The sequence below is a fragment of the Melopsittacus undulatus genome, chromosome 3 (genome assembly GCF_012275295.1).
Source record: "Melopsittacus undulatus isolate bMelUnd1 chromosome 3, bMelUnd1.mat.Z, whole genome shotgun sequence".
Taxonomy (NCBI): Eukaryota; Metazoa; Chordata; class Aves; order Psittaciformes; family Psittaculidae; genus Melopsittacus; species Melopsittacus undulatus.
In genome coordinates, this window is record NC_047529.1 from 74,931,650 (window position 1) to 74,946,084 (window position 14,435).

The 14,435-nt window shown below is 41.7% G+C and overlaps 1 protein-coding gene across 2 annotated transcripts in view; it reads left to right on the top strand.

The window, feature by feature from the left end:
* The first annotated feature begins 3,889 nt into the window (after positions 1–3,889).
* ADGRG6 (adhesion G protein-coupled receptor G6) overlaps positions 3,890–14,435 on the top strand; it is a 111,316-nt gene continuing 100,770 nt past the window's right edge. For both annotated transcript variants that reach the window (XM_031049885.2, XM_005150047.4), the window contains exons 1-2: positions 3,890–4,002; positions 9,932–10,032. In XM_031049885.2, coding sequence (XP_030905745.1) covers positions 4,001–4,002; positions 9,932–10,032 — 103 coding nt within the window. In that variant the 5' untranslated portion in view covers positions 3,890–4,000. The remainder of the gene's footprint in view (positions 4,003–9,931; positions 10,033–14,435) is intronic.

Consider the following 14,435-nt stretch of genomic DNA (forward strand, 5'->3'; position numbering starts at 1 on the left):
ACATTCACTCACCCAGCATTCAGCAACCCCTGCCAAGCTTGTACATGAAAACACTGTGAAAACTGACTTGCTACCTCTTCAGTCGATTACTAATGGGAACCAGCATTGTCTGGATGGCATCTCGAACCTGAAGGGAAAACATCTCTCCAGAAAAAAATAACTGAACAAAGAAAAAGACTTTCCTGATCCAGTTCTCACCTCATCTACTCCTAAGGCTCTGAATCTCTCAAATAAGGAAAAGTAAGGAAAGAGGAGGTGTTTAGGGACTTTCTGGCAGAGTTAGTTGAAAAGCCAGGAAGTTCAGGTAGGTTGTCCTCTGGACTGTGAAAAATGACTTCTGCTGTGACCCAGGATGGGGCAAACAAGGCTGACTGGGGCTGAAGTCTGAGTGCTGACTAAGTAGTCTAGACAGATAGATGACCCTCAAAAAGGAAGAGCTGCAGGACTGTAAAGATTACTATAAGAAAAAAGAGTCCTTGCCTGCTCTATCTCAACAGTCTAAAATAATCTTGAATTACAAGACTTGAGAGCAGCAGTTCATATCAATGCTGCTACTTCACCTTTTAGATCAAAGCCCAGACTTTGATCCTCAAAACCAACTTCTGGAAGCTCACCTTTGAACTTGCAGACTCAGCTGGGGGTATCTATTAAGTCTTCTGCAAGATAGGAAAATGACCAGGCAGAAAGCCAGGAACGGTGGTGGAATGCAAAGCCAACTTTTGTGGTTTTTTTCCTTGGACTTTTTGAGAATGCATCTGATCTTGAATTTTCTTCACAAGTTTATAGCACTGCACTATTTATTTTAAGCTTCCTTTTTATTGTTGTGCATCAAGCGTTTTCTCTTTTGCACTGTTACAGGCAATACAGTTTCATAATTTGCACTGCTTTGGAAAATAAACACAGGTTTTCCTAAATGAAATTGCTATAATGAGGAAAGTTTCGGAACAAAGGTTCCAAGAAAAATCATGAATGAATTATCCAGACATAAAATAGGATAGTTCCTATTATCATTTCATGAAACATTCTTCAGCATTCTTATAAAATATTTCAGGAGGTTGTCCAACATTTCACAAAATATGAAGAAACCAACCTAACCCATAAGGTTAAAACATTATATAAACAAAGCCATAAAAATCAGGGCCTATGAAATTCATAAAAAATATTTCACTAATCATCTCAGAATATTAATGAAACACTCTGGAATATTCCTCAAATATGCTACCACTCTACCTAACAATATTCAGACACCATTGCTTGTAGAATAATAAAAAGAAGTGCAAAGCAACATTGGCACTACAGACATAGTAAGAAAAACATGAAAAGATCCTCTCATCCTTCTGTTGGTATTACTCACTAGATGTCCGTATAAAGAACCTCTCACTGGCTGATTCACAGACTTTGGGAACTTTTTTCCTCTTACTCAAATCATGGCCTGCAATGTTAACCTGAGCGAGGTGTTGTAAGGTAGCCTGCAGTATCTCTGAGACAGAGACCTTAAAATCACTGTAATTTACACATGCAAACTCTCACTTTTGCTAAGCAGCAGCCAGAAAAGTAGTCCCCCTTGACAACCCCATTTGAAGTTGTTTCACTGTTTATTAAAGGCACATGTGGCAAAGCAAGCTGCTGCTAGATAATGATGGGCATTTTCTCATGAGCAGACTCTGCAGCTCTGAGACAGCCTCCAGCAACATGCTACTTCATCATCCAGAAAATCTGCATTGCACATTATGCCTACTGGACAACACAGGGAGTATTCTTCTTGAGGATCCAGGAGCAGCAGTGCTCCTGCTGTGAAGGGGGAAGCAGATTGATGATCAAGAAAGTATATGACAGCAAATTCAGAACAGGAGAATGAATCAAGAAAAAAAAAAAACAAAAACTCACATGATTCCTTTTTTTTCCTTTCTATATTTTTTCTTGACTCCCAGGTTTTAGAATTGCAGTCACCTTTACCTTCCAAGTAGGGAAGGAAGATGCAAGTTTCCAACATAGTCAGCAGAGATGCATTACACACATACCAATCAAGAATGTCTGCATGAACAGCAGATTGACTTCTTTTAGATGCTCTTGACTTTCTGTGTACATCACACACATACACAGTGGGTCCAATATGCCCAGGAGATATTGAGCTTAGTTTTCAATTCATCTGCACATGTACAGTGAGCCAATGCATTCTAGATGCACAAACTTGCTGTACATGTGAGATAAATGCAATCTGTGTGCGTACAATAAACCCAGGTGGTGATAGCTTGTTTATTGCTCAAGCACAAACTGACTGTACCTAGTAGAGTAAGTCTGACATGCACTGATACATCAGACTCATTGGAAATGCTGTATAAAGTTAATCTACACAGACTTTATCCAACAGACTGCTACAGAAAGCATTGGGCCAGTTGACTACAAGTCTTGGGGCAAACCTGGTGCTTTACCCTTCCCCATGCCTCTGGCAGTCCCTGAGGCTTCCCTGTGTGACCCCAGACACAGAAGCATGGTGGAAAGCGACACAATACCTGTTAGGATACAGAGCTGTTAACATGGAGGAAAAGCCAACCTGTGTACAAAGTCATCCTTCCTGCCTTTGGGCTGCAGCTTGAAGCTGGCCACTCAAAGCTCTGGTGAATGCAGCCCCAGTGGTTCCTGTGGCTGTGGTCAGTGCCAGGAAGTTACAGTGAAAGAGAACCGACAGCTCACTATTCTTAAAGACTGAAAATGAAAACTGACCAGAATGAGGGAATATTAACATCCAGTATAAGTTCATGAAAGGTTTAGTGGTTTGTTTCTTCTTGGTTTTAATAGGAACTCTGCTTGCTTTTAACTGCCATTGCATGCTGATAACATTGTTGAATAATTCCCTATGCCAAGTCTTCTCTTCCCCCATCCTTTCCAATCGTTCCAGCTCAGATCCAAGGAGTACTATGAAAATTCTGGGCTTCTTTTGTGACCTTCTGTTCTGCTTGCTATCATTCCAGTACCACACTCTACAGAGTTTAATTGAACGAAGCAACTCAGGATCATTAGCCAGTGGTGCAAACTGCCACCCTCCAAATTGCTATGCAGGCATGAAGTGTGGGCTGGCACTGTGTGTGTGAGCACCCTACAGCCCTGTGCGCTTCAGAAAATGGGTCAGAGGTGCATCACCTCCACCTCTCTTCTATTCCAAGTGTGCCTTGTTTTCATCAGGGAAAACCAGTACCTTTAAGTGCCTTGGGGTCTGTGTTAGCAACTGTGGGACACGGGTGGTTTGTCTCCCGGAGGCACACAGGGCTGTGTGCCCTCACCTCTGCTGCCTGCAGTGTGGCCGGTGTGCAGGGTGTGTGCCCCAGGGACCTGCTGCCCCTGAGGTGTTGCGAGGAGCTTCATGCCCAGGAGGCTGTGATCACCGAGGGTCATGGGATCTCCTCAGAGGTGGCCTGTGTGCTTTGGGCCGGGGTCTCCTGGTGGGGTATAAATCTGCTTGGGGACCGTGCACCCCTGGGTTAGCCCCTTACCAGTGGGCCGAGGCGTTGCCACTGCCGTGCGGTCCCGATAGCCACCTCCCTCCCAGAGCGGCGCGCAGCTCCGGTGGAGCTGGTGGGACGAGAACCCGGGGTCCTCCGGTGGCGGTGGCGGCGGCGGCTCGGCGGGTCCCGTCCTGCCCCCAGCGCGGCGGGTTGGGCCGAGCCAACCCTCGGGGCCGCTCTGGAGCCGCCGCCACCTGAGCCCCAGGAGCGGCGGGCGCGGGGACCGGCGGGCGCGGACGGGGCGGTCCCAGCCCTCCGCGGGAGGCACCGAAGTTCCCCCGGTTGTGCCAAGAGAGGCAGGTCCCGGGGCGGGCACCGCGGCATCGGGAGGAGAAGGAGGAGGAGCGGAGCAGTGCCGTGTGGGGGGCGGGCGCGGTGGGCCACTGGCGATGACATTCGCGAGGAGCCCGCGAGCGGCGGCGCGGGAGGAGAAGAAGAAGAAGGAGGAGGAGGAGGATGGTTGCTGAGGCCGGGAGGAGACGCCCCGTAATGTCACCATGTAAGTTTCAGCTCTTCCCTGCGCTCCGGGAGCGCCGGTCTCCCCCGCGGCGAGAGAGCTCCTCCGTGGAGTGGGAAACTTCAGCTGGATAGGCAGTCCCCCTTTCACCCTCCTTCTCCCTCCATAGTAGGTGATGAGTAATGTCAGGTTTGAGCCGTGAAGATAGGTAGGGCTGAAGGAATGGGGAAACGAGAGTTTCACGTCGGGAGCTCTGAGGGCACGGCAGGCAGGGCTCTGCCCCGTTCGGGCTCCGGGTCCCCCGGCGGCTGCCCCACCGGGTCCCGGATGGCCGCTGCCTTTCTAAGAGCACTGTAGTCCCGTTTTTATCACCGCTCTTACGAACTTCCCTGTGCTTGAAGGCACGTAGCAAAACCCTTGTCCCCGCTCGCCGCCCGCTGTGAACGCTGGTGCTCTGGCGCTCGCCTAGCCCTGGCATCCGGGCTCGGGACCGTGGGTGCTCACGTCGAGGAGCCCCGTCCAGCACAGGCGGCGTTTCCAACCCCCCAGGTGCGGTGCCAGCAGGAGTAGGGAGAACGAGAGCGGGAGGGACGGGCCACCTTCATGAAACCTCCCCGGCCCCGCCGCTCGCCTTCTAGAGCACTGCGAAGAGGAGGAGGCAGCGCGGAGCTCCGCTGCCGTCGGGGGGCGAGGGGCGGGTCGGTGGCTCGTCTGTCTGTGGGCCAGCACGCCCGTCTGCCCGCCGCCTGGCCCCGGGCAGGCCACTCCTGTGGCCTCCGGACGCCTTCCCCGATATGTTTCGCCCTTACTGACAGGTTCTCGTCGAAGGCAAGGCACTAAAGTGTGGGATTAGGCGTTTTGGCCGGTGCTTTCACAGCCAGGTGAGAGAAAGGGACCTGTGGCTGGATCCGTGGGAATCACTGCAAGGGGAAAAGGGCAGGGTTTTCTGTCAGCGCACGGTGCAGCAGGGGCAGAAATGAGGAGTTCCTAAAGACCTAGTGCTTCATTGCTACGGAGTTCCAGGCATCCAGCGGATTAGTTGTCTGCAGCTGGGAAAAAGTTCATTTTGAAAGGAAAGCCAAGAGGCTAAGATGGATCTGGTACAGCTGGCACTTTTTAAATTAAAAGGCAGTGGTTTATTTTTTTCATCAGTTTCCATAAGCATGAGGGTGTTTTCAGGGTTGACTGTAAGAATAATTAGGAACAAGTGATGCTTAACAAAATGAAAGTTTTAAGTGGCATTGTGTAATTAATCTTTCAAGACATTTGTGTGCTACAATTTAAAGCAAGGTTTTCAAAGTTAAAATCTACTCCTCTGTTAACCTGCAGGAATTGAACTGTGAGTTGTAATCATCTTGTAGTTCCCTTAAGAGTGATTAAGCTGGAAATATTTTTGTTTCTAACTTATATGAGGAAAAAAAATAAATTGATGTTCTCTTTCTTTTAAAGTGTTAGCAACGTTTTTCCTTAATAGTTTTAGACATGTCGAAGACCAAAGAAAGTCATGTCAGCCTGCCTGAGGCAGAATTCACATCCTACTCCAGGGAACTTTGCTGAAGCTTTGAACAAGGAAGATGGTGTATTCAAATATGTGTTGCATGTTTTGAGACCATACAGTATACAAATGAAATGCTCCAGGATTATTCACATTTTGTGTGTATATTCTTGCAGAGCTGTATGCTCGCTAAGAGGTGATGGTGTTAACTGTCTGCTGGCATATAGAGTAAAAGGCTTAGTAGTCAGACACAGCAGGACTCTAACTAATTTTAATCTTGAACTACGTCAAGTTACCATCCATTTATGGTTTAGATAAATTACATGTCTATTTTGCTCTTCTGGAATGAATTGTGAATAAGCTCATTGTCTCCCTATATTATAGGAAATGAAAGTAGCTGTGAAGTGGACTGTGTTGAATTGGTAACTAGAGTGCATGGCTGGCATGTCACACACTGTCTACAATGGAATAATGCAAGTCCACAGAAAAATTAGTAGCTCTTCTATGAGACTCCACAGAAGGTCCCATTCTAATTTTTCTACTTAAAAAAAAGTGTTAAGTGAGACTGCTGTTGTGAGACTATATCCATGTGAAATTGATGTACTCCGACTGTAGGTGTTATAATAGTCCCCAGATATGGTGGGTAAAATGTTGTTTTGATTCTTTGTTTGACAGTCTACAATGATCTGTTTAGAACCACTAGCATCTTACCAGCTGGGAACAGAACAGGGCTTTCTCATTTAAATTGAAATAAAATAGAAAGGAAAACCCTGTATGAATAGCATTCAGCAAGTTTAATACATACAGAGTTAAAGACTGAAATAACCCCTGTGTATTCTGAGATCTTTGATAGGGACTGTTTTGTTTACTCTTAGTATCTGTGCTGATACTTATTCTCTGTGCTATTGATGAATATTAAAATACAGAATACATCCTTTTAATACTACTTAAAATAGGAACACAGGACCAAAAGGGTCTCTTGAGCCATCAGGTCGGTACTGTTATAGCAGGGGACCATATCATCCCTTGATAGGTTATAAATTAGCTCAGGACTGTTTGCCAGTTTTTCTGTTGTATTGTTCATATGCTGTCTGGATTCTGTTCTAGATGTCAGTTAACATTAATGATCACGAAAATGAACCTTAAAATAAACATAATGGGTATTAACAGGTGAATAATATCTGCAACTAAGTTGGCCTTTTTTTTAATGCCTGGGAAGTATTTACCAGTTGCTCTGGCTTATTTTCACAAATGTCTGCCAATTGGGATGCCATTATAAAAATACCAGGGATGGATTTTGTTATAGAAGAAGCCTTTTTGCTGGCAATGTGTTAGCTGGCTTCCATCACTGACAATTACTTGTGTGACCTGGGGTGTTACACACATCACAGTGTAAGGATCTGAGCAGTCAGGTTTCTGAACCTTGGCTTTTTGCCTACGCAAGATCTCAAGTACATGGAAATAACTGATTTTGTTTTGTTTTTAACATTCAGCTAGCTGTTATGCTTTGTGACACAGATCTTCAAAAGTCCTCTCCAAAAGAAACAGGTCTAACTCATGGTGCTTGCATTAGTGAAGTGTTTTTGTAGAGTGCTGCTTCTGTGGGCATTCTTGTTGGAGTCTGATAAACATCTCTGTCTTGTGAGCTGAGATGATGTGGTGTACAGAAAATCGGTCTCTAAGTGGAGAATGTAGGTGGAGAAGGCAGGCTTGCTATTTTTTATGTATTTATTTATTTGGTAGAGAATTATGTGTTTTTATAGTAATTGTATAATGATCTAGCCTTTTCCTAGTTTTAAAAATCTTTAAAGTTATTCCTTTCTACCTTGTGTTATGAACTTATTTATGTTCTGTGCTGCTGCTGATTATCCATGTTCTTGAAATCTTTCTGTTCTTGTACTGTTTTTTCCTTGTGCTTCCTCTTGTGAAGAAGAGGAAACAGAATGTCAGCTAACACCATGGTGTACTGGCTTGTAAGCATTACCGCAATTCAAGTAAACATTAATAAATAGAAATTGGCAAAACTAAATAGCGCACTCAGAGTAATGCAGAATCTCGGATTCTTTAAGAAAGGCGCTAAAGGCAATGTGGCTGGGCAAACTCACTCCAGGCCTAGTCAACAGGTACTTGTCATGTTATTTTTTCTTGAGTATCTCAAAAGTTATCATGGATTCTCCAGCTATTCCATGAGAAAAACTTCAGCTGAGTTCACAGACATCAAAATTGCTGACTGCTGTAACACACAGAAAATGTGTCAATATGATGAAAACCAACACAGATTTCATCTGAATTAATAAATAACTGTTTGTGACTCTTTCCTAGTCTGGTAACTTTAACTGTGCCTGCTCAAAAGTAAACAACAAAAAGAAAACAGTAATGCAACTACTTCTACAGGTTTACTTTGGTAGATTATGCACCAGTCTGGCATGTATCTCATCAGTAGCTTCAATCTCTTTCTTTGTAGAAACAGCAATATTCTTCTGTATTTATCTCAGCTGTCATGCTGCTATCCTCAACATTTCCATTTCATCACTCTTAGAGTCTACGTACATGGTGTATGTGTTTTCATACAGACTCCTGTTTAAAGTCTATTTTCTAAATAACTTGTACGGTATTGTGGATTTATGAGTTATATATGTTGACCAGCAACTGTTCCCAAAACTCAGCATTCTGCTGTCTGAGATTTTAATAGGGACTTTTGGGGTCATTAAGTTGAAGGACAATAATTCTATTGTTTGATAATCTGGTTATTTTGTGTGTCTGGCTTCATCAAAGAGATTCTTGTATTTCAGACCCAAGTGTTTTCAGTGCTTGTCTTCAACACTTGTTAAGTTTGACTTTACAGTATCTCAGAAAAATAAATCAGCTTCAGATTCCTAACTTGATACAACTACCCATAAAGAACTGGACTCCTTTTGTAATCAGATACTTGTGCCGTGTAACACTGCACTGAAGGGAAATCTAACTGATTGCAGCAGTGTGTTGAAGTGCCATTTACCTGGGCCCATTGGCCTCTAGCCACAGGAATGGTTTCATGAACTACTACTTTCAGAAGTGAAACGTTAGTTGTTCCTTTACAATGGTTTATCTTGCTGCATTGAGTTTGGCTTGTCTACATTACAGAATTCCACTTTGTGAAGAGAAGCTGATACTGGGAAAGGATTTACATTTGGCCCCAGGTTTCACTGTCGGGTTCACAGCAAGGAATGTCTGTGGAGCAGAGAAAGACTACTTTACGAGCTTCAGAAAGATGATTTTTTTCTTACCACTGAGTATGAACTCTGTACTTTCCTTCACTTGCCTGTTTCATATTTCTGTCTCAATAAATCATACTGGTGGCCATTCCAAATACTGTTTTTTTCTCATATTTAAATGCACTAGCTTGGGACATATTTGTGTTCACCGATGTTTCTTCATGACTATTCATTTGTCATTCTTCTTTATGTACTGTTGCTGGGAATAGACTATCAAATATTTTGGGAATTCATTCTGTTAGAGATTTTCTCCTAGCATAAGTAGATAGTATCTTACTGAACAAAAGCCAGTTATCATCAAATAAGAGGGGAATTAATTGGTCAAAATAATGCATGTTGTGTTTCATTACTTGTTGCTTGCTTTTGCTTGTTGTTAACTTGTTGTGTAAAAGGAGGCAGGAATGTAATGGATCACGATTCATTTTGGATACGTGGTTAAAAGTCTGACCAAATTTATTAAGTCTTTCTTGCTTCCTTTTCTACCCAGTATGGAGGAAATATTTTGGTTTAGCCATTAAATGTCCTGTATGTTTCAAGGCAAAGGAAGCTTTAAGTTCAAGCTAGAACTCATAATATTTTTATATAATTGCATATGTTTTATTAAATAATAAAGATGTCCCTGACTTCACTGGCAGCACAGATAAGCCCATAGATTTTTTCAAGGGAAGTTTCAGGGTTTTCATTTAAGATATCAGCAAAAAATGTAGCTATCAAAATATCAGTACTGAAAACTATGGAAAGGTGAGTAAAGGACAGAGGCAGAGCAAAGACAGATTTTCACCTACCTTCTTTATATAGTTAATAACAAATGCATATGTATTATATATCTGTTTAAACCACATAACTGTGTATGCAAGTTACGTAATTAGAGAAAATAAAACTTTGCAATCTCCCTGGAAGAAACCTACACCTTAATTTTTTCAGACTGTCACCATATGGGCTGCTTGTTTCTTTTACTGAAATAACTCCCACACCAATCTGCTTAGAAGCCTAGTGCTGATCAGTCTTCCACTTTGCTGTCTGCTAAGAACCAGACAGCATCATTTCTGACCCTTTTAACAGGCGTAGAGACTTCTGTCTCTGTTTCAGCAACACTGGGGCCATCCATAATTTTCAAGTGCTACTTTATTTCTGCTAGTTACTAATTTGACTAACTACAGTCTTTTCTCATTTTCTTGACTTGTAAAGCTTCTAAAGTCTTGCTCACTTTTTTTTTCCACAGGATGTCTCATGTAAGTGAAATGTGGTGCTATCACTGGAAATGGAAGTTGCAGCACTGTCTCTGCTTATTTACCACGTATATCTTTTATATGCAGCAAGCAGGTAAGTCAGCAAATTATCTTTTTGTTTTAATAAATGGCCTAGGACCAGAGTTTTGATGACTGAGGGTTATGCTTACCTATGGCTCAATTATGCTCAACATAACATTTTGATCAAAGTGATGCATTATAATTATTAATCGTGATTTGATAGTTTGAGTCATATTTTCTGCTATTGCTGAATTTTCTTTTTATTTTTTAAAAAAAACATTTTACTGTTGCTAATTGGCTTTGGTTTTGTTTTCTTTGACTTTGTTCTTTGAATTCCTTCATTTTGCCCTTCCATTTGCATTTACCTTGTCAATACCTACTTCTCTTCTGAATTTCTTTCAGTTGTTGAAATATTGCAAGTTCTTTCATTTTCCACAGTATTGTTTGTGCTTATAGATAATGCATTCAGTACCCCTTAACTCTAGTTCAGAGCTGTAAAATAACTGTAGTGTGCTTATTATTTTTAAATGCTCTTATGATTCAAATAATAGAAACATTCCTCAGCAAGCTGTAGTACATAAGATAATCATACACTGTAAAGAATAGTTATTTTAAACTTAGCATCATCTTGGTCTGTAGTGATACTTGAGTACAGAGTAATGTAACACATTCTGACTGTTTTCTTTAAACATATGAATGAGAGATTTCATTTACTAAAAGTCTTTTCATGACCACTAGAGTGCAAAATATTTTAAGAGCTCCAGCTGCTTTACTGGAAAAAGAAAATAATCTGGAGTTTATTCTGGAGCATATGAAAATTTTGGAGCAGCTTGTAGTGCTCAGCTAATTCCATATCAGATGGGTAGTTTTGCTGTTACAGACTTGCCATTGGAAAAAAAGGATGGTTTATATATAGAAAGAGTTTCTAGCTTCTTTGATGTTGTTTTTGCTTTAAATAAAAAGTGCAGTGTTGGGTTTTTTTAAACTTGAACATGTTATTTAGAGAAAAAACAATGCAGTAGCTGTACAGTAGCAGTTTCCAGCTTCATGTCACTTTAATAGGTGTTTTCCATTTCCGTTAAATTGTGTAGCCAGAAATGTACTTAAGGCCTAACTCCCACCCGTTGCTCCGTTGGCTGATGGCCTTTGTGTCCCTGTATTCCTGGGCAATAAGTGACCCTTGGTGATGCAGCTGCCATCCTCAACACAAAGTAAAATATCAACAAAACGTGCTCTAATTTGCAGCTGCTGTGGGCTGTTATCTGGTGACTAGAACATTAAACTAGAACATTAAGACCCAAAGACTATTAGTCTTTGCTAATTCCTTTTGATAAAAGTTTAGTTATCAAAAGGGCAGGTGACACAGCAAGAGTAAGTTCCATGAGCTAGAAGGTCCTGGTCAGTATGCTGTGAGGACAGCGAAAGCCAGCTACAAGTGAATTCAGCTAACCACAGCATACTGTTGCTGCCTTTGCTGGTATTGAACAACTAGACAGGTCAAAAGCCCTTTGCCAAACTCCAATATACACTTCTACAAAATCATATATGCCCCTGGGTAACTACTTTTGCAGTAAAGGGGTTGGTGCTGTTGGGTTTGCTCTATTACAGTTATTGTCCGTGCTCTTTCGTAAGGTGCTGGTTTGACATGTAGGAGACTCAGAAACAGATCTCTGGTGGAAATCAGGGCAGAGACCTGAACTTGAGTCTTCTACATCTCAAGTATGTGCCCCTGGGGGCTTTTTCTTTGTTGCTTTGGCTGGGAAAGATTTGAAATCTTCAAAACTTTCAATAAATGGAAAAGGCATTTCCCTATCTCTGTGAATGATGAGTAGATAAATAAGGTACACTGCAAACACCCAGGTGCAATAGACAAATGTTTGCTGTTTGACAGTGAGAGAGATCGTAGATGGTCTCCTGTTAATACTCAAATGAAATGAAAATGAGACATTAACCTTTACAGCAACCTGTCATTTGGTATTATTTGCCTGTAGACCCTCAGGGCTCATGTTTCTTTTTATATTGATGTAAAAGTATAGGTTATGCTGCAAAATGGAGTCTTTTAATCTGTTTGGATTTTTGTTTCAGTGGGCTTTCTTTTTGTTTTGGTTTGTTTTTTTTATTTTTAAAATAGAACAGGGCATACAAGGTGGGAAGCACTGCTGCTCCTGTGTTATTTTGTGTTCTTAAAAGGTATTGGTCACTTTGGCTGTGGATTCATGCAGTGTCCATAATCTCTCTGGCATCTTAAGTTTTACTGAAATTACTGTAGAAATATAAAACCTAATATTCATCCAGCCTCACTAGAAAGCTATAAATTTAGAAATCTGTAAACTTAGAAAGCTATTGGGGGTTATTAATCTTTGCCTAGAGGAGGTTAGATACAAGTGAGGGATTAAGATTATCAGGTACAGGTGTTATGGATTATTTAAGGGACAATTCATACAGATAAAAATATCAGTCATGCTGTGACATGGAAAAAATGCAAAAGTAATAATTTTATAGTTTAACCTGAGAAGAATTACAGGACTTGACCTCCTTTTGGAAATAAAGTTTAGGAGAAGGATTACACAGCAGAAAATTTAGAACAGGAGCAAGATGGTCTGTGAAAAGAATGTTTAGCCACAAAATGATGAGTAAGGTACGGACAAGCAGGTGCAACAGTGGAGCATAATCCCAAAATACAGGTGTGGTACCTCAGAAGAATCAACAGATGGACTGTGATGCTCAAAATAGAAGGACAGAAAAAAAATAATAAATTATGAAAGTGTCACACATTCTTTAGTTAAATCTCAGCAGTCATAACTGTTTTCACATACTGGCTTCAGGTCATTTGTTGTAACATGAGGGGAAGTTACAGAGCAGCCCAGTAAGCAACTTGACAGGTTTCCATTCCTGTTTCGGGTAGACATCCCTAAAGGTCTTGAGTTAGTCATTTGGCTGTGCCTCAGTTTCCCTGCCTATAATGATGAGTGCATGTCTTGCTTCCCATGTAAACAGCTTGCCTACCTTCCAGTGAAAGGATTGTGTAGAGGCTGAGATGTTAGAATGGTGGCATTTTAAACAGAATTAGTTAAATCCACTTTTATCTGAGATTCAGGCATTCCTAACTTTCAATTTGTATGTACATTTTGTTGCTTCCAGAGAGTCAAAAGGAGAACAAAAAGAGTGAACAGAGTTCTGGAAAACATAACTAATGAGAGCAGATAGAAGGAAGTAAGATGATTTTGGTCTGTGCTCTATGGTAACCCAGGAGCAGAACTGGAGTATATTCAGTGACCTTAAAAGCAGATTCCAGTTTACATAGTTACTTTCCAATCTAGTTTTAAAAGGTCTTGTCAGTACTGGGCTTCCAGTGTTTTGAACATTGCACATTTAGAGGAGACTGCAATATCCTCATAAGAGTTTTTACCTTGTCCTCAGTAGATACACGATTGTGTAAGAGTCAGCAGCAGCTTTAAATTTTGGCTACCATGCAACTATATTGTTTTATTCAGGATGTGGAAAATATTAATTTTAATAAAGCCATGGGTACACCTACAATTTTTCTTACACTACTTCTGCACAGCATCCCATGCAGCTGTTATCATGGAATTACTGCAAGTAGCTTGTGTCAAATTGAGCATTTGTCCTTTTGTTCATCAATCAGTAAAGTGCACTGGTGTACGTAGTCATGTTTCCATGTCCTCAAAAGGCTTTAATCAATCCCCAAGAGCTCACTTAAGAGTAAGTGTCAATTCTATAATAGTCACTGAAATGTTAATGTCATTTAATTTAGTGGTGATTCAAAATTTGTGCTGTTTTTAAATTGCCAAGAAAAAGTGAGGTGAGAAAAAAGAAAAAATCTGAAAACAGGTCCTTTACCCACATAGCTGATACTGGTCCACAATACAGGATCATCTCTGTCTGCCATGCTCCTTAATTGGGCCTGTGTAGATAAAGGAGGGATTAAAGTCCTCATTTGTTTATGGGAGAGTTTCAGTGTGACTCTGCAGTCTCAGGAGGCTAATAAGAGGTGGGAAGGGAGTATGGTGGGAAGTATTGCTCATGGCACCAGCACTAGCCACAAGGGTTAGTCACGTTGACATCTGTGAAAATGGATCTGGTTTTATCTGGAACGGCCCAAGTCAGGAAATGTGTATTTTCACCACAGATCTGAAACTGCCTACCCCAGACAAGGGCCAAAGATCCTATCACTGAGTGAATGATGAAATGACTGTCAGCACGTTCCCTTATCTTCCTTTCTCTTACCATGTGCACAGTAGGAACCAAAGTGCCAAGACATTAATGCAGTCAGTCAGCACAGTCCTCATGTATGGTGGGAAAGCGGGGAGTGATTTTGTAACATTATTACTGATGCTTTATGAAACTTGTCCCGTGGTATTGCTGTGATGGGAACAGGCACGCATATATTGCTGAGCAGGATAAAACTGACTGACAGTGCTGTCCCCGACTGGGGCATGGAAATTCATGTTTCGG